The sequence below is a fragment of the Achroia grisella genome, unplaced genomic scaffold, assembly GCF_030625045.1.
Source record: "Achroia grisella isolate CSIRO2021 unplaced genomic scaffold, CSIRO_AGI_Agris_v1 utg2716, whole genome shotgun sequence".
Classification (NCBI taxonomy): Eukaryota; Metazoa; Arthropoda; class Insecta; order Lepidoptera; family Pyralidae; genus Achroia; species Achroia grisella.
The window spans coordinates 385,360-410,976 of NW_026712761.1; the positions used below are offsets into that span (position 1 = coordinate 385,360).

Below are 25,617 nucleotides of genomic sequence, written 5' to 3' on the forward strand. Positions count from 1 at the left end.
CATAACACAATCTCTGCTTACATTGGAACTAGATCACGTGTGAATTGTCCAGGGGTATTATAATTATATGCTTAACTAGGAGACATTCACGGCTATTTCTTATTTTGACAATTGAACGACAGCTTGTGAAACAAGCTGTTTGGAGCTAAAAATAGTGGAGACTGATTACTACTACTACAGTATATGCATGCTAAATAATATAAAGAACGCAAACCGATGGTTCCGAGCATAAAATATTAAACAAGACATAGATTATAGGCTTTAAAATTATATTGTTTTAAACAATACATTTTACTTGTATATGTATAGATACGCTTATAGTAAATGCTTGTGCGCTAGTGGAAGCTGATGGGATGAGTATAGAGTTAGTTTATCGTGACTATTTAATTTCTACAGGCTACATATTTCATGGGAGTGACACCGCGAGCACAGCTGGTGTAGAACAAAAAAAAATTGTCGTAGTGAAATTTGGCTTTAATAGCAATAGCTTAAAAAAAATAACATCAAATGTCAATGTCATACAATCGCTAGTCATATATTGGCGGAAAAAACACAGATCATAGAATCTGTGGAAAACACATTGCCAAAAAATTTGAATGTTGTTGTTGACATTAGAATTTGAATTGTAACGATTATTTAGATAAAAGTTAGTTTTATTTGGAAGTTATCAAAATATATTGAAATAAAATAAAAAGTTTTATATTTATAGTGCTTATTTATTAAAAGTATAAGTTTTAGACATTAAAATATTCAATTTTTTTTATTTGTCACTGAAATTAACTCGTCCTTTTTCTGGTGTGTGAATTTTACGAAAATGCAGAACATGCAGTCACGTCGTATCTTAAAAACTAGTGAGTATATTATTTAAATTAGTTAATATATTTATTTTCATATTGATTATGATTTTTTCGTATAGTCTGTTTATTGATTTCATTTTTGAACAATATTCCATACAGTGTTTTTAAGTATTAACTCGACAATTAATGTTAATGGTATAAAACTTGTGAAGGTTTTTTTGTGAGGGAAGACACCTCCGAACTCTCACTATTGGGCAGTACAGCAAACCCAATATATATATATAATAATAGATATTGAATTGTTAGGTTCGTAGATAGGGCATCAATAAAAGAGGAAAGTAAAATATTATATCACAATTATATTTCTCGATGAAGTCTAAATTTACAGTCTTTATTTTCTATTGTTGTAACGATGACAAGGAATGTACAATTTTCAAATTTAGATTTTCTTTATACAAACTAAAGAGTTATTGACATCCTCCACACCAGAAGATAATTAATTAATCAAATATGTATTCTAACTGTAGAACTACAACAGTTTAAAAACAATTCATAAAATTCACAATAATTATAAGTACTAGTACATGTGGCTGAGTATACGTATATGTCAATAATGTGTGTATGCAAATTTAAAATATTTGAACAATAATAAAAAAAACATATTTAAACATTTACAACAAATACCTACTTGGAATCTTTATGTGTCGACCCGTACGAGTAGTCTGCCCAACCTGTGTGGAAATGGGAACAACATTATTTACCGACCTCGATACCTCTATATTACTATCACCATTCTCCGACCTTGGACGAGACAATACTACCGAAGGATCACTAACTTCTAATTGATATAGTTTTTGGAATGGTCGTATTTTCAACCCCGTTGAAGTTTTTAGTTGAGCCGTTCTACAAACCTGATCTCGACCTGTGAAAATATTTGTCACCACACCTAATGGCCATTTAATCCTTTTTTCATCAGTCTCGATCAATACAACGTCACCTATTTTCAAGTCATTTGTCTTTTCTTTACCTTTCTGAACCAATGTCGTCAAATATTCAGTTTTAAACCTTTGTCGGAAATCTTCTCTTAATTTTTGTATAAATCTCAATCTTTTATTTAAACTATTTCTGTCTAATTCGTCTAAATCTGTGACATCAGATTGTAGTATGGGTTGTAAAAAGTGTATGGGTTTTAATGGTTCTAACGAATTACTTTTCTCATCTTCGATATAAGTTAAAGGCCGTCCATTTAACGTCGCTTCACAATCACAAAGTATAGTTTGAAGCTCTTCATATGTCACAGATGACTTGCCTAATACTCTTTTCAATAAATCCTTCAAAATTCGAATTAACCGTTCCCAAAATCCACCCCACCACGCAGCAGTAGGTGCATTAAGTTTCCATTTTATACCCTGTATAACAGAATCTTGTTCAACTTTTGTCCAGTCTATTTCTGATAGTAAATTTTTTGTTCCGACAAAATTTGTACCATTGTCACTCATCATAATGCTGACTCTTCCTCGTCGAGCTATGAACCGACGAAAGGTCATCATAAATGCTTCAGTCGAGAGTGATCTGGTTGCTTCTAAATGTACAGCTCTGTAGACTGCGCATGTATACAATACGATCCAGCACTTTTGTCCATCGCGTAAAATCAGTGGTCCAGCTAAATCTACACCAGTAATTTCAAAAGGAGCAGAACAACGTGTACGCTCTACAGGTAATGGAGCAGTCGATACCTGTACATGTTTGGCTCTGTAGCGTTTACATACACAGCAACGTGAAATTATTGCCTTTACTAATTGTCTAGCACCTATAATCCAGTACTTACTGCGTAAATCAGCTAACACGGTATTTAATCCAGCGTGTTGCAACAGAGCGTGTCTTTGTTCCACCAGTCTATGTATTAAAATATTCCTCGCTGGTAGTATAACTGGATACTTCGTGCTTTCTGGAAAGTCGGTAAGTAAAAGCTTTGTTTTTGTTCTTATTAAATTATTCTTGTCATAAAAATTACTTATTCCCTTAATTTTACTTTTAATAAATTCTTTACTTTCTACTTGAATAAGCTTGAAGATTCTTCTTTCGCTTTCCTCATATTCTATATAACTTAAATCTCCCTTTAACTTTGTTTCATTTCGAGTGTTGTATAAAAATCTAAGTATCCATGCCATCATCCTTATATTTTTGTTATATTTAGAAAAGTAAGAAAACCATTTATTTGTTACTATTTCTTCTGAACATATGTTAGTACTACAAATTGTTGATTTTTTCAGCTCGCGGTTTACTTCTTCATTATCTACGGAAACAGGTAAGTTTATCCATTTATTATTTTCCGATTTCAGCCATTGCGGACCTTCCAGCCAACCAGAAGTCAATAGAATTGCAGCATCACATCCTCGTGATGGTAAGTCAGCCCAGTTAGAATTTCCTGGAATATGAAACCAATTATTAACATCAGTATTCTTCCGTATTTCTCTAACTCTGTTACCTACAAACGTATTCCATTGTAGTTCCTTTTTAATCCAGCACAATGCTACATTTGAATCAGTCCAGCAATATTCCTCACATTCTAATTTCAAATCTCTACGTGACTCTGCCAATAATCTTGATCCAATTAATGCAGCTAACAGTTCTAAACGTGGAATAGATGGTTTTTTAGGAGGTGCAATTCTTGATTTCGCTGAAATCAATCGTATTGTTATTTTGCCTTTATAGTCAGACCTTAAGAATATGCATGCAGCGTATGCATTATTGCTGGCGTCACAAAACATATGTAATTGTAATATACATTCAGAAAATGGACCTTCTGTAAGTCGCCTAGGAATCTTACAATGTTTAAGTTGGCATAAACTTGTACACCATAATTCAAATTTTTCATTTAAATCACTAGGCAGAGGACTGTCCCATTCCAAATTACGACACCATGTCTCCTGAAGGATAAGTCGAGGTATTAATGTAACAGCTGATGTAAAACCAATAGGATCATAAATTTTTTGAGCTATAGATAATAGACTTCGTTTAGTAACAACAATTTTATTTAAGTCACAAAATGATGACATATTACAACTAAATGTATCGCTTGATGTATGCCAATGGAGTCCTAAAACCGAAATAACCTTGTTTGTATTTTTATGTGACGTAGGAGATATAACCCATTGTCTAAGATCAAACTTGGCTTGATTCATAATGACTTTAGCCTCCTTTTCGAATCTCCATACATCTTCTTCACTATCCAAACTAGTGACTACATTATCTACATAAAAACACTCAGATAATATATCTGCTGTATCTCGATTGTAATTACTGACGTTATTGAGATGATGTTGTATCGTAGCCGATAATAAAAATGGGCTACATGTTAAACCAAAAACTACTCTACGATGTCTAAAAGTGATTAATTTATTATCCTTATCCCACCATAAAAATCTTAACATATCTCTATCTAAAGGTGTAATCGATATTTGTAAAAAAGCCTTAGCTATATCTGCTGTAATTCCTATTCCTCCTTTCCTAAATCCATTCAGTAGCTTAGGTATTTTATCCAGCATATTGATGCCAGTATCAAGACATATATTCAGCGACTTACCATATTTGTCCTTAGCCGACGCGTCAAATACCGGTCGAATTTTAGTCGTGAGACTTTCTTCTTTAATGACTGGTCTATGAGGTAAATAATGTGATGAACCTTTATGTTCATCTGGGTTCGTAACTTTCTCTATAATGCCGAGGTTAAGCCATTCATCAAACACTTTATCATAGCTCTCATAGATGTCAGACGATTGTAATTTTTTCGTTACTGACTGTAGACGTCGATAAGCTAAATCGTAGTTATTTAATAATTCATTATGACCTACCTTCCACGGCAAAAATACTTCATAACGACCCTCGTCGTTAACCGACACATTCTCCTCAAAGTTTGCCAGTACCTCTAATCTTGCCTCTTGTTTTGTCTTCGTTTCTATTGGGTCACGAATACCTAATGTCTCAAGACACCAAAAGTTACTAACTGCATCTGAGGAACAAAACATAGCTACTTGAGTTGACATCATGTTTATTGTAGACGACATATGAGCTTTACCTTGTAAAGTCCACCCAAGTTTAGTGTGTATTGCCACTAACGAATCATATAATCTCACCAGATGACCTGTAAGAATCAGACCTGAAAAATCAGCACCAATAAGTAATCCTATATCATCAGAAGTTTGATTGGTGTCTGTTAGTGTTATGTTGTGTCTAGTAAGTAAGTCTTGAATATCATATTTATTATATTTAGGAATGTTACGACATATACAAGATTGTCCTAATGCAGATAATTTAAAATTAAAGGATTTATCTACACTACTAATATTTATATCATAGACATTGAAATTTTTTGAAGATATTTGTACATCACCAAATAGAGTTTGATTTAAAACTTCGTTACCAATATTAGGGATGTTGAGACGTTTAACAATATCTTCTCTGATGTAAGAACGTTGTGCACCATTGTCAAACAGAACACGTACCATTTCATGTTGTTTCCCGTTGTTAACAATCACTGTCACTGTCTGTAGCAATGTCGTCCCTTGACCGTGTCTCGGTACCGCCGACAAATTAGCTGCGGTACTCATTACTGTACTATCATTGGGCTCCTCTTTCTTTCCATTGCATAAAACAACAGCATGACGTCGCCCACACACAATACATTTAATAAATGTTTTGCATACCTTTGCGTGATGTCTTTTTTAAGACAAATTGTACACATCTTTTGTTTTTTAAGATACTCACGTCGATCATCAATAGACATCCGTTGTAGTTTGTAACACTCTAATGTTTCGTGGTTTCCTTTCTCACACCATATACAAGAAGGTTTTGATATAGAAACTGGTTTTGACTTCGTCAAGAGACAGCTGGCTGTAGGCTCCATCATTTGGTGTTCTTTCACTCTTCCTCCTTTCTCTTCAATAGACTTAGCCATACTAACTCTTTGTTGTGTCTCTACTTCTCTCTTCAAAAAATCTAACAATCCAGTTAATTCAGTTGTAACATCTGTTGTACTTTTTGCTCTTTCCCATAACTGTAAAATTTCCTGTGGTAAAGCACTCTCAATCATGGGAAGCAGAAAGGCAGCAAATTTGTCTTTAGTAACTCCCAAAGTATCTAACGCTCGTAATTGTGCACTCAACTTATCGTATAATGGAGTAATTTCAAGTTGGGTGCGTGGATTTACCATTGCCAATAATTCTCTGACGTAAACTTGTATCAGTAATTCTTCCCTGGCAAATCTGGACTTCAACTGTTCCAAACATTCCTTATAGGACGATGGAATAAATCCCTCCACTAATCGTCTTACCTCAGTATTGGGGGTCATGGATTGTAATAAATACTGGTACTTATCAGTAGGGTCGATATTGGGATCTCTATCAATTTTAGAGAACTGGCCCCAGTAATTCAGCCAGTTCTTCAAACTACCGTCAAAGTGTATAAATTCCAGCTTGGGGAGTAAAATACTTTTCTTACTTACGTTTCCTTCCCTCGAAGCTAACATATTTTTGTACAAAGTATCTATTCGTAGCCACTTCTCTCTGTATTCTAAGGCGCTGTCGATTTCTTTACTTAGTACGTCTTCATCATCACTGCTTCTTAATAAACTCCTTATTTCTTTATCTAATGTAGTTAATTGAGCTTGCAGTTCATCTAGTTTTTTGTACTGTATTTTAATGTCGACAGAAAATTCCGGGCTATCGAATTTAGTTTCAAAGGAACTTACAGATCTTGTGAATATTGTTCTTATGACTTTTCTCTCACGTTTCATCGCCGCAATCTCGTTTACTGATTCGGTCGCCATAATATTGGGCAGTACAGCAAACCCAATATATATATATAATAATAGATATTGAATTGTTAGGTTCGTAGATAGGGCATCAATAAAAGAGGAAAGTAAAATATTATATCACAATTATATTTCTCGATGAAGTCTAAATTTACAGTCTTTATTTTCTATTGTTGTAACGATGACAAGGAATGTACAATTTTCAAATTTATATTTTCTTTATACAAACTAAAGAGTTATTGACACTCACCTTAACTAAAACTAGTGGTATATATGTAAATAATGTAGAATAACAGATAAACAAAAACGTATTCCTGAACAAATTTAAATTATATGTAAACACATTTATTACTATGATATAGCAATACGGATGTTTTACGTGAAGGCAGACAAGATGACAATACATTCTCTTTTCAAATATTTATACATACATCGTCTGCCTCCCTATTTGATCCCTTAAATATTATATCCCACTAGCTTTTGCCCGCGGCTTCGCTCGCGTATGTAGTAAATATTATTGTTAATTAGGTGTAGTTTTTGTAGCTTTATTTTAGTTTAGCGTGTGTAAAAAGTTAGGGCCTACAAAACCTAAGAAGATTTCCACAAACTTTCATCCCCTATTTTATCCCCTTAGGGGTGGAATTTATCAAAATCCTTTCTTAGGGGATGCCTATGTCATAGTAGCTTTATGTATGCAGTCTCAGCCCGATCGGTTGTAAATTGACAAAGTTTCATACAAACTTTCATCCCCTATTTTATCCCCTTGGGTGTAGAACTAATAAAAATCCTTAGCGGATGCCTATGTCATAACATCTACCTGCATGCCAAATTTCAGCCCGATCCAACCAGTAAATTGGGCTGTGCATTGATAGATCACTATGTCAGTCACCTTTGAGTTATATATATTTAGATAAATGTCCTACATGAATAAATGATTTTTGAATTTGATTTTGACATCACTCTCGTCTCTAAATTTACCAGTGTTTCACTACAATATGCATGCTGCATGTATTATACATATAAACCTTCCTCTTGAATAACTCTATCTATAAAAAAAATGGATTCAAAATCCATTGTGTACTTTTAAATATTTAAGCATACATAGGGACAGATAGCAATTTTGTTTTATACTATATAGTGATTTATTTTATATAAAATCTGTCACTGCACACCATAAACGTCTACAAGCATCCCTCTTAATTTTCATTTATTACTAAAAGTACCTACAACTTCGCCTGCATGGAATTTAACATTATTTTTCTAATAATCTAGTAGCCTAACTGACTCCTTATTACATTAGCTACCTGCCAAAGAAAAGGCCCGTCGAAATTGGTCCAGCCATTTCAGAGATAAGTGAGAACAAACAAACAGACAGACAGACAAAAATGTAAAAAATCTTATTTTGGTGTTTGTACCATATTTATATTCATATGCATTTAGTAAAAAGATGGTTATTTCAATATTACATATCACTAACAACATTCAAATTTCAGAATTTGATTAAACCTTCACAAACATTTCAGAATTATCGGAGCTACAGACGATAATTAGCAGAATGTCGTTGGAGGTTTGCTGTGTGACAGTCCTCCCCGAGTTTGGGGTGCGCTGGCGGGAGGTGTCACGTCATATCCGTAACTCCCGTCTCCCTATGACGAGTGTCAGTGTCGCTAGGGTGCTATGCAGACATGCTGCTAAGTCTTTACCGGAGGAGGAAATTGAAGACATAGCGTCCAGGTTACGGTTAAAACGTTAGTATTCACCATTTTAATGGCCTTGGTGGTGTAGCGGTTTAGCCCACAGCTTTACTTCTGATGGCCGCGGGTTCGATTCCTCGCAAAGCATAAACATTGTATTAATGCGTATGATTATTTGCATTGATGTGGGCGTTTTCTATGCATATTATGTACACATTTAGAAAAAAACTAGCTGTCCCGGCAAACGTTGTTTTGCCATATAAATTGATAGCGCTATAAAAAAATAGGGGTTGATGATAGAAGGGTGAAAATTTAGGATTGTATGTATTTTTGTATGTTGTATCATAAAAAAATAGAAACTAAAAATTTTGTCTAAAAAATAAAAAAGTATTTAGGGGTGGACTACCCCTAACATTTAGGGGGATGAAAAATAGATGTTGGCCGATTCTCAGACCTACTCAATACGCTCACAAAATTTCATGAGAATCGGTCAAGCCGTTTCGGGGGAGTATGGGAACGAAAACTGACACAAGAATTTTATATATAAGATATATCTAAGTATTTATACCAGTTGTCTAGTACCATACTATATGTACTATATACAAATATATTGACATAATTTTTCGTAAATACGATATAAACAATCATTCATGAATACAAATGTTTGTACCGTGCGAGGATTTGAACCCGCGACCATCGGAAGAAAGGTATACCGCTTGTCAACTTGTTTGCTATTCATTCATTCATTCATAATTTAAGAGTGAAGCTCTTGTTGGAGCTCTTACCACTTTCCACGATCTTCCATCGTACTTTTTAAACCTCGATACGACACGACTTAAATTCTGTCTTTAATTTGCTTGATATAGCTGTGCCTTGGTCTTCCTCTCCCCCTCTTTCCTTCTATCATTCCATCATTCCCTTATCTTGATCGTGCCATACCAAGTGTCACAACAGTTTTCCTCGTCTATATATTTACATAAAAAAACCTCTTACATAATTTCAGTGGCAGCGAACCAGTGCCGCACTTGGCACGTAATCGAGCTCATGGAGAAGGAAACGGAAGAGGCGATCTCCAAACAGATACACATGCTGCCCAGTCGGGTGACGCAGGCACTGAGCAAGTGCAGGAGTAAGAACATGAGGCCTGAGGTTTGTATCGGGTTTTATTAATGGACTAGCTGACCCCGCGACTTCGTCCGCGTGGAGTTTAACTTGATTTTTCTAATATAAAAGATTTTTTCTAAAATAAAAGTAGCCTAAGTTACTCCTTATTACATCAGCTACCTGCCAAAAAAAGTCCCTTCAAAATCGGTCCAGGCGCGTTTATAGTTTACGCTGGCACCATTGACGGCCTCGGTGGTCTAGCGGTTGGTTACCGCTTTACTTCCCATGGTCGTGGATTCGATTCCTCGCACGGCGCAACCATGAGTATCTTTGTGTATATCCGATACATACATACATATCCGATAATATTTCATATTTTTATCAATTGTCTGATAGACTACAAGCTTTACTTAGCTTAGGAGTAGATAGTGCTGTGTGCATTATTCAAGTAATTTGTGAATACAACTAATTTAAAAAATATATATTTCTAGGTGCAGACAGTTCTACTGGGTGATCTGATGTACATAAGCGTACAGCTACTGTCTGAGAGCAAGCAGGGTAGCGTTCTGTTCGTAGCTACTCCCCCTACAGAGCCGGTCGCGCTGGTTAGCTCGCTCAGCATGACCACTCTACTAAAGGCAGTTGTTGAAGGTAAATATAATACCTAAAAGTAATTTCGTTCTCTGGAATTTGGAATGTCCTAATTCACTGGATATTGAAGCGGTTTTTTTAAATAGACAGACTGATTCTGGAATATTTATATGTATAATATATGTACACCTGTGCGAAGCCGGGGCGAGTAGCTAGTGTCGTATAAAACACTTCCTTTGTAAAGAATCATATTATACAATTTAAGAGTTAAGGATAGTGATGTTTTTGTAGAAAAACTTAAAATTCATGGCACTGACAATATTATGTGATTGCACTAAGAATGAGTGCGTAATGGTTTCTATGTTGATTATAGCATGCCTCTTGTCATTGTGTAATTATTTCTATAAATAAAACATTTATTCAAAAGAGCAACACACAAGTTTATTCTTCTATGTTTGCCCACATGTAAATTATATTATCACTGTATTATCTGTGCAATAAAGGAATAGGTAGTGTAGGAATAAAGATAATATTTTAAGGAAAGTGTTACCTATGAATGTGGATGGTTATAAAGCAGAGGAAGGCCGAAAAAGAGATGGATGGACCGTGTGAATGATGATACGGCAAAAACGGAGTAAATTCAATTCAATTGATTTACTGGAACATGTGTACATAATGGTCTTAAGATTATAATTATGCCAAACATGGCCTGCCGTTTCCGGCGTGTAAAAAATTACATTATTAATATTTCTAATAATAAAGAAATATTTTTAATTAAAATATTATTTCAATAACGAGATGACTGCGAACAGGCAGTAATGGATGAGAAAAACATATTCCACCGACTATAAATGAATGAATGGTTGTAGTTTCGCCCGGATGGAATCGCGGATATAGATAGTTGATTAATATTAATGTTGTTACAGGACTCGGCTACAACAAATATGAAGATGCAAATCTTTACGGGAAGGATATACGATCTTTGCTTCAAATATACGACCGCAAATTTACAGAAAATGCTGACCATCTCACAGAAATACCAGAATACGCGCCCGTACCAGTCACGACGCGTTCCGGCATAGACTACACATACAAAGCATATGATGCAGACTATGTCCAAAATATACTAGGCCCCAACCCACCCCTGTTGACGAATTTAAATATTACAACAACTAAAAAGTTCTACAATCCGTCCGTACTGAATAAACAGATTAATCTACGGGTAACACTGAAGAGTGACAATGTAGCTACGACGTTCAAATCCTGGGTTGCCAAAAGCGCTCTAGCACCTACATCGGATTTCTTCAAAATATTCCATCAAATTAAATCAAATAAAGTTACTTATTGTAAGGAAGATAGTGATTGATATGTATAATTTATATATGAAGATGAAATCGTCTGTGGGACTCCTAATCTCACTCCTACTTCTTAATGGTCGGCAACGCGCACGTGACACCCCTAGTGTTCAGGCATCTATAGCCTACTGTAACCGTTTACCATCAAATGACGGCCCATTTTTTATGTTAATGCTAATGGAATGGTGCACCCGCCTGTGCTAACTGTTTACGCTGGTGGGGCACCAGTGAAGGATGATAAGATGAGCATGAGGTCAGGCCAGTTAGCCCATCGTGACAAATTCACCAGGAATTTAACACGATGGTTTCCAGAGGGAACCGCGTGGAGGTCGACCTGACATGGTACATTCCTCCCCCCAATGGGCCGTATTCTTATTTGCCATCATCCTAGTATAAAAAGTATTGTTGCTGTGCAAATTCCCTTGAAAGCAGTTTTGATTTGAAGGTAGGCATATCCCATGCCAGTGAAATTACAGGGTGTGGAGACAATAAAGTTCTCAGTAATTATAAAGCATGAGTAGGGTGAGGGTTTTACATTACGCTGATGATGTTCATGTTGCTGTTCATAGATATAGGTGACAGTTGCCACTTACTACAATACTACGAGATCGAAATTACGACGGCCTGAGCCCAGTAGGACCTTCGAATCCCCTAGCGGTGCCCTCAGACTAAAGTTGCATTCGTCAGGCGGGAGTTGGCTTTCAGCCGCTCCATAAGTCCTTCCTTTGGTTTGCATTGCCATCTGCACTCGCCCCCTTATCGTCCGATGACGCTGTAAAGGCCAGCTGCAGCCAAAAGCATTAGAGAAATCCGAAAAAAAATCTATACCAGAAACAAAAATAATGCGTGTACAATGTCACTGCTCCTTTATTTTAAAAATCTCAGAAGGGATTATAAAGCGTAGATAATCGATACTAAAGAAGGAAAATACAAAATATATCCCTATGCTAAGACTATAGCAATTAAATGATAATGCTTTAATTGTGTTAATTTATTATTAAATATTTTTAATTAATTAATTTTAATATAACACTTTTTTAAATTGAATGTCCTAATTTGGGAAAAATTAAAACATTTCTGACCAATATGTTGTTTTCAATTTTGTCAAATATTAACAGTTTTTTTATAATGGCTCCATTTCACTTGTTTGTTGATCTAAGAATTTTGTACAATATTGTTACCAATAATAAATTTGATTTGGTTTAAATAAAATCACAAGACCATTCTTTTGTTTATTTTATTTGTAATCACATTCAAAATCTGTATGAACCGGTCTTGGCGGAAAGATCTTAATTCATCGGTTGTTACGAAACAAATGCAGTATCTATATAAATTTAATTTTAAACCAAACTGTGTATAAGTTCGCAAGCATCTCAAAAGTACTAAATATCTGTTCAGTTTTCATATATCAACCATTTGTTTTCTTAGGAAGGTTTTGGGTGTATAATTCGTCAAGGCTTTATTTAAATCAATTGAAGTAACCGTGGCAAGCCGGGTGCCTAATTAAAGTTAATTTAGTTAAGTTTAGTATATTAGTCCTGTGAATAAATTAACAGGTAAATATTATTGCAAGATTAGTTCATTTTTAATTTACTTAGAGTAATTGCATCAAATACTATTTATTTAATGGGAAACATCCTATTTGACGGCCTCGGTGGTATAGCGGTTTGGTACACTAGCTAACTTCCAATTGTCGCAGGTTCCTCGCATGATGCAAATATTTAATCCTGAGTATGATTATTTGTATTGTTCTGGGTGTTTTCTTTGTATGCATTTGCATAAAAAAAGTATTTATCTATCTGCTTTATACATAGAAAACCGGTGAAATAGAATCGAATGTGTTCACTAATTATAATTAGTAAATTGATCCAATTGAGATAGGAGAAGGATTATGAAGGTATGTCAGAATATTTAGAAATTAAAAAATACATATTAAATTTAGAATTCCTAATTTATTTTATAACAACACAAAACTTACATATAGAAACACGGCAAGAGAATTATTCTACATTCAAAATTCACCTATCTATAAAGTGCGTCTATTACATTTAACTAATTGAGCGGTTCGACTTATTAATCTGTATTTTTATTCTGTAGTACAAAATATTTTTTTTGTAGTGAGACATTACTGTACTCAGATTTGTGTAATAAATGTAGGGCATTTTAGAGCCAATTATTAATTAATTTTCGTTAAAAGAATTTTATTCTTTTTGATCCCCTCGCGTCCTTGTTGGCACACATTTGTGACTAGCTCCCTTCTGGACCTCCTTAGCGTGACGTCATATCTTTAACAAATTTAGACTAATAAACTTGCCAACAACTTAAACCTTATAATAATACTGATAAAGTTTTGAATAACTATTTGATTTTAATGAACTTACTACGTTTTCGTCTTTCCCGACAACTGTATTGACTTTATCCAGAAGTCCTATTTAGGTGAGTTCGTTCATTTCAGCGATTCGGAATTTTTGTAAGGTTTTTGTGAATAGTTCCAATATGGTGTTTTAATACATAGATATATCTTAAATTTTGATATCACGTCACGGAGGACTCCTCTCACACTATCGACCCCCTTCCAGCCCTTAATATGTAACATAACCTATGGATGACTCTTTATCGACTTAAGCACATGTTTTTATTCCTTTTTTAAATGTTCCGGCCAGTTCAGACGCCTCTCGAATGGAATATAAAAATATAAATACAAACCTGAGTACACCAGTACCTCTTTCAAATTTTGACAGTTAATAAAGCCCGTTATGACAGCTGTCAAAACGCTACATATTTATATTTTTTCATAAAAATACTACCGAATACAATGTCTGTATAGGCTGAGTTCTTTTGCCTTTCCCTGAAACGGAAAAACCAAAAAAACAAAAGAAAATTATATCCGGCTGACAAACCAAGCTTTATAAATGTAATAAAAATTACGTGAATTTTTATCAATATGGTCTCCCCTTCTCGTTGTGAGAATTATATCTATTAATATTATTAATGTTTAAAATTGAAACTATTATTTGGTGTCTAATGACATTAAATATGTTTTCCTAATAAAACAAAGTCATCGCCACTGTCTGTTCGCTTATATCTTTTAAATTACACAACGGATTTTAATGCAGTTTCAGCAATAGAGAGTGATTCAAGAGAAGTGTATATGTATAATACATGCGTGTTATAGTATAGCACAAATCGATAAATTCAAAGATTTGTATGCATCCATTCGTATGAAGCCGTGGCGGGTTGTTACTTGAATAATATAAGTTTCTATTTTAAACGTTAATAATCTTTATAATACAATGACACAGATTAGCTACATTATTATATAACAGAAACCCAACAATTTGTGTTACATTAAATTTAGACTAGATCAACGAAAACATTGTAATAATAAAAATATTTTTTTTTAGTAGCCCGAATGAAAACAGACTAAGGTTCATTATTTTAGTAGCTACGATGCCATGTTTGCGTCCGGAACTATAAAAAGCAGTCGATGTTTGATCACTTACAGTATAGTTTTGAAAATATTTAATTTAGCCCTTATAAATAAAACAAATATAAAAAAGTCTGGCTGTTGCGTGCTGACAGATTTATTTAGATTAATAGGTGTACCTCGCTGCACTTGAATTTCCGTTAAAAGTATCCTATTTATTAATCTGGTAAATGGTAAAAAAAAATATTTAGACTCCATTAAAATATATCTTAATCCGTGCGAAGTAAGGTTGAAAATAATATAATTCTAATGTATTAAGTAGCGATAGGATGTATAGGGTTGCCAACCTTAAAACACTTAGCCTAAAAAGGCTAATCTTGTATTTGTACGTTTCCCCGTACGGTTGGCATCCCTGTATCGGTGTCGAATATAAATAAATGGGACGACGAAGCGACTAGTATATCATTCTCTTATTCACAAATAAACTTAATTTACCAACAAACATTGATATAAATACATACGGAATTTAATGAACTCAAGCAAATCTTTATTCATGTAGGTCTATTATAGACTCTTATGATATATCAAACCTACCGTCAGTTTCGAGCTAAGTTTTTTTTACACAGTTCTTATTTTGTCAAATGAGCTTATACAACGACAAATATACAGCCTAAAAACTAATTTTATTGCAACAATTGTTTCGAGTTAATATTTTTTTTTAAATATTGTAATGATGTTGGCCGCAGCTGGCCTTTACAGATTCACCGGACGATAGGAGCGAGTGCACATGGCACTTCAAACCAAACGAACGACTTATACGGGCGGTTGAAGACCAACTCTTGCCGACTGTCAGTCTGAAGGCACCGATAAGGGTTCGACTCAGCTCGACCTCGGCTCAGGTCGTTGTAATTTCGATCCGTTTGAATTGTATTTATAAGTCCATTAAATTCCCGTAAGTAGTTATAAATATATCAATATAAAATTAAACATAAGTATTAAAAATTATGTACCAACAGATCTAGAATTATGCTATATTAGTATATAATAACTTAAACACCGTAATTGTATAACAAAAACGTAAATTTAATTATCTTTAATTAGACACGTTTCGCACCAGATTATAGTCAGATTTTTTTAAATTTATAATCATAAATAATAACAGTCAAATATCGAACAAGTAAATGAAAAATTTACATCGAAATCGCTGTAAGTACTTGGTCTTTATACTAGAAATAATAAAAATATATATAGTAACCGCGTAGATTCAAACATTAGTGTTGCCAGATGACAGTATTGTTTTACCCCAAACGTATATTACCCCCCACCAAATTACTAACGGAGAAAATCCTTCTGTCCCCCTCTACAATAAAAAAAAAACATTTAGAACATTTTCCTATCGCAATAATATCGTTCTTGTAATTCAAAATGGCGGCGTATATATTCCCGCCATAATTACAAAAATGAGCAAAGATAACGGCTGCATGGTCTGAGTCTTTTTGCTTTTGACCTTTTCCCCACACAATAATGTTATTCTTGTTTTAGTTTGCAAATTTCCCTTGTTATTTAGACATACATATGCGTGGGAAAAACCCCTAGACCCCTCCAAGGATCGCACCCATATTTTCGCCCCGTCCCCGTCCTCACAAAATCCCCTTAAATTTATGATTAGTCCCCAATCTGGCACCACCATTTACAGATCATAAGGTCGGCAATGAATCAACATTGTCGAATAATAAAAACTAGGCATTTAATACTATAAATTAAACCATTACATTCTTATTAAGGAACAATAACTATGAAATTAGAGTTCCATGAAAATATAGATAAAGGGAAACCATAGTGTTGCGTATACTTTTTATACAGGTTTATTACTTTTTGTTGCTGACGTACTGGCCACATACTTTTATAGTTCGTATATTGTATTTTTCCATAGAATTCTTTTATATATTTCTGTATACAAAACATTTTAATATCGAATGAAGATTGTGACATAACAACAGTTTTTATAATTTGACATATTTCGCATAAAACAAATAAATGATGAAACGCAAGCTTAATTCCTAACACTAAGATTACTTGATATATTTCTTAAAAATTCATTAAATTAAATTATAACAATAAATATAACCTATATTTTCATGGAATCTTAATAAATTACATTAACAACAAAATATAAGGTGTTACAAATTTTCTTGCATTCCCTGCTCCAGAAAATAGTATATAATATAATATACCTTCTCTCTCTCTATGTACATACTCTCTGTCAACACCTGGTTGCCTCTAAAAGATTGCTAATAACGATAAGACCGCCTTTTGTAAGACATTTTTTTTTTCATTGTAATATATAAAGAGTTATTATTATTATATCTATATATATATATATATAATTTACACTACGATAGTGCTAATCAAGTAAACGGTCCATGTGATGGTAAATGGTTACCGTAGCTTATAGATATCTTTATGATAGTAAAGGAGATACATGCCTCGGTGGCATGAAAATATTTAAAAAAACATATGATACCAAACTAAGTATGTTTGAAATCATCATTATATATTTATATACTGCATATAGGACACTTGTCTCTTTCGTCATTTTCTATAAATATCCCTACCGTCCAGTAATCTAGCGATTTCGGTTGGGAAGAACTGGCAAGAAACTCAACTGGTGCATTTTTTATGTTATTATATATTTTTTAACCATCTCTCTTAATTCCTTCATTATATATAAGGAGATCTTTATTTAGGTACTAAGATAATTTAATAATAAACCCTTTGTAAGTATATACAAAAGGACACTGGGACCGAAATGGCAATAGATGAGTGGTAGAATAAATAATAAATATTCAAAAGTACTTAAATTAAGTTTTTTCGATTAGAAATTACTTCTATTTCTAAAGGTCAATCTACACAATGCGAAATGTTTGGTATAAAAATATAATAAGTATAAAAATTATATTTTTTTGATAAATATTTATATATTCCGCACACAAAATTCCACTATTATCGTAATATACATCCAAAACATAGTTTGAAGGGAATCCAAATAATTTGTAGCACCCTATATATCGCGTTGACAGTAAAATATAGATAATAAAATATACAATATGGCAACATTAATTGCACCAATAAATCAGAATGACACATGTAGAGATCAATATATAATAGATCTACAATGAACCGTATTATAGACCCCTCCGGTCGATAACCGTTCAATTCAGTATGAGACAAGGTTCGAAACCTAGCGGTGACCTCAAAAAAAGTCGTATCCGCCAGGCGGGAGTTGGCCTTCAGCCGCTCCATAAGTCCTTGCTTTGGTTTAGAGTTTCATCGACTCGCAGAAAATCCATATCATAACTTAGGTTCCATCTATATACGTCTCATAGATACATTTGTTTTTAAACAATTCTTTAAAATATTTGCCTAGACTTTGTAAAAAAAATCGTTGACATTTTTGAACAAAACCTTGTACCTCTTTTTACGAAATTGCGCGGACGGACAGTTAGAAAGACATTATGCTGATATATTTGATACAAGTCCTGTATAATTGTTAAGCATTATGTTCAGATATATAGTTATTTTTTATTGTGCTGTTTGGGCTATTGTCAGGTGCTTGGACCTGCAGCGCTGTGACCTACATAGATCTATTGTGCTCGCCCTTTTTCAGAGTTCGCTACCTAAACCCATCAGGGACAAGAATTGAAGGATATACTTCGGAGCGATGGTTTTTATCTCCTCAGAATAGAGTGTAAACTTTCCAAAGGAGATGTTACATTTATGCATGAGTGGGCTACAACCACATAAGATGTGCAGTGGTGTTTCCACTTCAGTTTGGCAAAACTATAGATTTTTGTTGGGCATATAGCTATTTAGTACTAGATTCTTCTCGAAACATCGTCTGCGTAACTGCGATTCGCAGAAATAAAAATATACTATGTCCTTCGATGCCTTGCTATTTGTCAAAGAGGACACCGACCGTAACCTGCCTTTTGCATAGTAGTCTAGAGTGAAATTATAAGTTTTGGACTCGACTTTATAATTATTAGAATCATTTGTCCAAGTTCAGTTCCTGGAGGCCTTTATCTTCCAGAGATATGGCGTTTAAAAACTTTGAGAGCTATCAGACTATACCAGACCATCAGGAACCATCAGACCCTTTTGGAAGGCTATATCTCAGGAAGGAAAAAGCCCCCATAACCGGCACTTGGAGATACGATCCTACTAATTATGAAGCATACCCCAAACAGTGAAAATATTTCACTGTAGACCATTATGCAAAATACTAGCTAGAGATATGATAACTAACTAACTAACAGCTAGAAATATGGAACTTCGGCGTCACTTTCATGTAAATAGGTTAAAAGTATAACAAAACAAACGTTTTAATTTATATCAGTTAGGATTAGAACTAAGCATAATATTATATTGTACCGAGTTTATTTTTAGTCTAGATCCGCCGCGTCATTAATTAAGGATATAAAGCTGGCAACACTGGTAGCAGGATATGTAATTTTTAATGAAATGTTATAGAAATTTAATTTAATCGGTTTTCTATTTTATATAAACCTTTTTATTCTAAAAGTTTTCTATCAGCTTTATCAACAGATAAAACAACAAATCTATCAGCTTTATGGAAATTGCGTTATGGCGCTTTGTATCCGGCCTGAAGGACCATGTATTAAGTACAATGACCTTCAAAAATTGCTTACTCATTATAACAATAATTATCTAAACTTACACTTGTACAATTTCACCATAGATTAATTAGACAGTATAACTTTAAATTTCCATCCAAATTTAGTCCATGGTGATACATTAATCTTTAATTTTTTAATTCTTAAATCTGACACAGTATAATGAAACGCAGTACAATAACTTTTTTATACAACCTAACCAATAAGAAATTTTATCTCTCAATTTTCGACTAGTAAAATGGCTTAAAACCTTCCGCAATATAAATATAGAATAGAATTTCGTTTAAAACTAATTGCTTATAGCGTCCTAACTCATAGAACATTATAATCTTAATCCTATTAGAATTAACATACATTTGCAAATAAACATTGAATGTTTCATCCAATATTCCGTAATAAATATATATATTTTTTATATTTATAAACATAAAGTAGACATTCGACCATAGATGTATGTTTTTTTTAACACTTCAAATACTTAGGAGGCTTAAGAATTTTGTTATATCATTACATATCTCTGCGTTTGCTTATTATTCAAATAACCTCTTTCTAGTTTACTTATTAATAAAGAAACTTTTGATTGCTTTTTAAGTCACAAATATAAATCGCCAAAAAACATAACTTTTTTAGAAATAAGAAAACAGACGTGTTTTTTAAAAACATTTAAACTGTTTAACAAAATAATAAAAATGGCGTCTACTTTTTTATATTTATAAGTATAAAATCATCTCATTCTACCTTAAATAATATGTCAAAAAGATTATTCTACACTGCGTGAAATTAAACAATAATAAGCACCACATTTATATAAAAGGAAAACATATTTTTTTTAGTTATTGCAAAATCCTAACTTATCCATAGACAATAATTAATAAATCGACAACACCTCTAAACATAGACGGCTCTTCAAAAAATTTCAACACCTTAAACTATAGGAGGACTACTTAGAGATTTTTTTTTAAATATAATTTTGTACTCAAAAACGGCCGAAACGTTCTTGTCTACACACTTACCATAGATTAACTTGGTCGAACAACTTTAAATTTCTCCCCAATTTAGTCTGTGGTAAGTCATCCATATTGTTCCATTCTAACCTACATCACATTACCATCGATCACAGATATTTGACCCTGCCATCCAAAATTTGCTATTGTCGCGCATACATTAAAAATAAATACGCTATATCATTTTTGGCACAAGTTATACATGTGCAAAAAAAATTGCATTTAGTTTTTTTATGACGTTCAGAAATCGAAAGCACAGTTATTATCTGTGGTTTTATTATATTTCGAGACAAACAATAACCGCGACAATAGCTCCTTCATCTTCCCACATTACAATCTACCCACACTTCTTCCACATTCACTCTCCCAATATCAATACAACAAAATATTGTTTACAAAAGAGTTCTAAGGTATACATGTTTTTTTTTAATGTAATGGGAATAGCAAACAGTCTAATGGCCTACCTATGGTAAGCGATATCAGTCGACTGTATAGATGAATCACGGACACCATGGACATCACGGTATCATATGACTCATGCGTTGCGTTCAGAGATTTAAGATGTCACTTATCTTGGTTTTGTATAAAACCATAAACAAGACATATTTTACTGTAAATATTATTATTCAAATTAGTAAATGATGCGTCATTTACTAATATGAAAATAATGATTGGCACAACTGTACATTTATTTATAATATTATAAAAACAGATAATTTAAAATTATATTAAATCGACCATTGTAGTTTTTTTTTTAATTGCGAAGGAATTCATTTATAGTGCCATTACCTCTCAAATAATTGTTTTATAATAAATATGAATCTATATAGATCAACTGTATTGTATATTATATTTCTGTTTCTAACAGAATGTATTCTTAGATCTCTTTTATAAAAAAACAAAAATAATAATGACGTCGACATCTCGCGAATCCATTAAAAAAGTGAAAAAATATTGTTTGAATTTCGAATCGATAAATCCAACTTTTATTTCCGTTAAATAGATATTTAATATCTCATTTAAATTCGAAATTCGAAGTATATTTTTTATTTTTCAAGATTTAAAATGCAAAGGACTGATTATTATTGATAATAATTGTCAGTAAAAATGTTAAAAATTAGAATCAGAGTTTGTGCAGTTATGGTTTTTATAAGTAACACAATAAGGACTTCGTGAGATGTGACCAAAACATTTTTACCAGTCTAAGTAGGTCTTGCGTGTCGTTGCTCTGTTTTGTTGAGTTCTATCTCTTCTGGGCTCAAAATGTGTGACATTGTCAGATGGCGCCTGAAAATTCAAAAATATATGTATATAAATTACTAATATTAATTTTCTCTTCGTATTTTTTTTTCAACTTCAGAGTAAAAAATTAATTAAAAAATAAAAGTATTGAAGAATGAAATAGTATTTAAATTAAATTTAAATATATTTTTTTTTATTTTCTTTTACAGTAGAAAATTAATTAAACAACAAAAGTATTCAAGAAAACTCAACTTACTTACTTCCTTACAATAATAATTGTAAAATACAACTGACACTGGTTTGAAAACATGAAATTTACCATAAAGTTTTACTTCAATTTTTCATGGAAATAAGAGGTTATGGTAAAAACTGAAAAGTAAGTTTATTAATAAAGCTACATACCTCAATCCCCTCTCGCCGCGGAATGACAAGCTACACAGGTTACAGTGTTTCCATTCTGACCCTTTGTCTTTGTTCTCTCCCATCTCCCCTTTCTCTATTGTCTTTGAAATGTCTATGGAACTATCTGTGTCTATTGGCGTTTTAGTTTGGACTTCGTTTGTCGGCTCTTGATTTTTAATTATGTCTTGTTTGATCGGGGATGTTTCTTTTTTAGTTGAGTTATCAGATTTTTGAATTTTTGGTTTCATGTCTAAAACAGAAAAAATGTTCTAATCAAATCAAATCCAAAATAATTTATTCCTGTAGGATATTTTAGCCGCTTATGGATAAAATAAAATATTAATAATTTTTTTTGTATTAATATTTTTTCCCTACTGTCTAGTTCAGTATACATTCTATTACTGGCAAGAAACTCAACTGAATTATTTTTTTTTGGGATGGGCTAACTTACCTGACCTCATGCTCATCCTATTAACCACTGGTGCCCCGTCAGTGTAAATCGTTAGCACAGACGAGTGTACCATTCCATATTCATATTTTAAAAACAAAAATTAGACCCAAAAAACAGTGCGATAGGATTCTTTATCATACCATTACCATTAATTAAAAATACTTTACCTTTAGTAATTATTACAATTTTAGGCACACCCATCACATTGTCCGGTGACTCGCTCTTGCAGTCATCAGCACTCTTGGTGTCCACATCCAGCATCCTGCTCAGCGGGAGTGCCTCATCACTGGACCCGTCCGATTCACTTCTCGCTGGTTTCTGTTGGCGTTTCTTCACGCGTTTCCTGAACCTATAATCATAATAGTATATTTAAACTTTATTGGCAAAGTTTGCAGCTGCGCGGGTAGACGGGTTTCAAGCCATAATTCATAAAAGAGCTGTATTACTGATGTCTAGAATTCAGGGGAGCGCAAACATCCTAACAACTGTTGTAAATATATCTAATTGTCCGCTCCAGAGGCACTGGATATCCTTGCATTGTGGACCCAGTGCTTCTGAATGTGGACACAGATATATGAATTAAGTGTATATCTCTGTATCTCTATATATATACTAGCTGTACCAGGAAACATTATTTTGCCTTAAAATAAAAAAAAAATTTAGGGGTGGATATAATCTGAAATAAATAAATAAATTATGGTACAAAAGACAGACTTAATGCTATAGGCATTCTCTACTTGAGAACAATGGAATGCTAAGAAAGGTTGACTGAACCTTTCTTAGCATTCCATTGTTCTCAATAGGACTATCATATTTTTTATATATATTGATAATGAAACCTTCATTCAATTAAATAAATTATTAAATATAAATTAATATTAATAATAAAAGGGCAAGCAATAGATCTATGTAGATCACAGTGCTACAGCTCCAAGCATCTGATAATAGCCCAAACAACCCAATAAAAAATACTACACATAAAACCCAGAGCAGAATTCTCTGGCAAAGATGTACAAGGAGACCCAACTCCAGCTGGAAAATGAGTTGGACAGAGAGAGAGAATCTTACTTTTTCCTTGGCCTCTTGCACACTACTATCGCTTTCTTATTCATTTCCTCATTGTTGTTAATGTTGATGTACTTCTCACAGGTTGCTGTTGGTTTCTCTGCCTCGGTGCTGCTTGAAAGTGTATCACTTTTGTCACAAGCAAACAGGTCTGTTTCGTTGCTCAATTCGTTGCTGTCTATTTGGTCGCTGTAGATATTTCGATAAAGAATAATATAAAACTTAATTATGAAATACAAACTGTGCTAGGTTACACCTACACCTACAGGTGTTAAATTTCAATAAAAATGTACCCTATATGTTGTTCTGATGCATAAGCTATATTACTGAAAATTTCAAAATCTGTTTAGTAGTTTTTGTGTGAAAGAGTAACAAACATCCATATTCACAAACTATCACCTTTATAATATCATTAAGATAATAATAGCTCAGGACAACTCACACAGCACCAATTAGTCCTAAACTAAGCAGAGTTATGGGTACTAGACAACTGATATAAATACAAAGATACAATTTTTTTGTAAATCATACATAATATACATTGATAATTTAAAAATTGTAATTATAAGGAAATTAATATTAAAAAAAAATACATAAAAATACTGAGATGATACCAACAGACAGTCATTGTTTGTACTATGAGGAATAGAACCCACTACCATTGGAAGTAAGGCAGTGTGCCCGTGATATACCGAGGTATCCATGCAGATGACCTTGTGGATCTTTGCATTGTTGCCAGATGAACATATAATATTTAGATACTGTAAATAAATGAATGATATACCTCTGTTCAGAGACATCACTTTGGACTTCAGTCTCCAGCTTTTTAATTTCAAACGTTATATTAATCCTTTTATATATCTCTTCAGTGATATGACGGCATTTTTCGTATTTAGAATCAATATTTTCATTTGCCACAGACCAAATACCTTGACTGTTTTCAATCGTGGACATTTTACGATAATATTATACTTTATTCTATATTTGAATGCATTTTCCTCGTGTTTACCGGTTGTTGGCGCGTTTCACGACCGTTGTTAAGCAATACAGCCATATCCGAGGCGAAACGACGAAATTGTATCAGTCAGTAAGAATTGCGAAATTCACCAAGTGCCCATTGCCAATTTATCACTAAATGTAGCAGAAATAAGTACTTTCAGGACACTACTCATTAAAATGTGCACTTACACGGCATTTGTTATTAGATTTCTAGTTGTTTTCCAATTGAAAGTGTCGAAATCCCACTATTTTCAAAACAAAGGATAATCAATCAACATATTTATGGCACGATAAAAGTCAACGCTTTGGGTTGTGGGCGAATTACTATAGATCTATCTAAGACTAGATAAAATTACGGTTGTAGCACACTCTCTAAATTGATTTTTAACAATAATTAAACAAATAACAATAAAAATAAATTAAAACTAATGTCGCCTTTGCGGCTTTTTTGGATTTTTTGACATTTACAAATGAGTGTTGCTTCATTAATTGCTCACATAATTCATATTTTTAAATTTCTTTTACCATAGACAATGGCATTGAACTATTCAACTATTCAAATTCGCTAATAAATTGTGTGAAATTCACTTTTTCGATTTTATTTAACATACAATAAAATATAAATATTGACAAATATGCAAGTTATTGTTATTAAACTATATTTTTTAATATTTGTCATAACTATATACAATTGTCTCTTTGATTAAACTGTGAATACATGCACTGAACACATTTGACAGAGTACTAGGCAGAGAGAGAATGCATTGGTAAGTAGTTCTAACTTTGTTATATCTTCTACCAAGCATCCATACATTGTCTTGGAATTTGACTTCTGTAATTGTCTATGGGAGGATAACTGTATTTTAATGTTCTTTAGCTTTTATATCATATTAAAAATAAAGTTAAAAAAATAAATTACTCCCGCCAAATCTCAGTTTTTTGTTTTGACGTTGTACAAGATTAATTAATTTGTGAAATGT

At 33.1% G+C, this 25,617-nt stretch overlaps 3 protein-coding genes across 3 annotated transcripts in view; 1 reads left to right on the forward strand and 2 right to left on the reverse strand.

Moving 5' to 3' along the window:
• Nucleotides 1-25,057, reverse strand: part of LOC131843045 (uncharacterized) — a 32,800-nt gene extending 7,743 nt beyond the window's left edge. The window contains exons 1-5 of the mRNA XM_059191635.1: nucleotides 24,423-25,057; nucleotides 23,642-23,827; nucleotides 22,741-22,922; nucleotides 22,123-22,372; nucleotides 21,677-21,765 (exon numbers count right to left, since the gene is read on the reverse strand). Of these exons, the coding sequence (XP_059047618.1) occupies nucleotides 21,681-21,765; nucleotides 22,123-22,372; nucleotides 22,741-22,922; nucleotides 23,642-23,827; nucleotides 24,423-24,592 (873 nt within the window). The 5' untranslated portion in view covers nucleotides 24,593-25,057 and the 3' untranslated portion in view covers nucleotides 21,677-21,680. The remainder of the gene's footprint in view (nucleotides 1-21,676; nucleotides 21,766-22,122; nucleotides 22,373-22,740; nucleotides 22,923-23,641; nucleotides 23,828-24,422) is intronic.
• LOC131843030 (uncharacterized) lies at nucleotides 5,407-6,624 on the reverse strand. The gene has a single exon (XM_059191620.1). It carries the CDS (start codon nucleotides 6,622-6,624, stop codon nucleotides 5,407-5,409), a length of 1,218 nt encoding a protein of 405 aa, XP_059047603.1.
• Nucleotides 8,114-11,398, forward strand: LOC131843044 (uncharacterized). Its single transcript, XM_059191634.1, has 4 exons — nucleotides 8,114-8,357; nucleotides 9,307-9,452; nucleotides 9,899-10,058; nucleotides 10,925-11,398. The coding sequence occupies exons 1-4, from the start codon at nucleotides 8,165-8,167 to the stop codon at nucleotides 11,362-11,364; spliced, it is 939 nt and encodes a 312-aa protein (XP_059047617.1). The 5' UTR covers nucleotides 8,114-8,164; the 3' UTR covers nucleotides 11,365-11,398.
• Nucleotides 25,058-25,617: the final 560 nt, after the last annotated feature.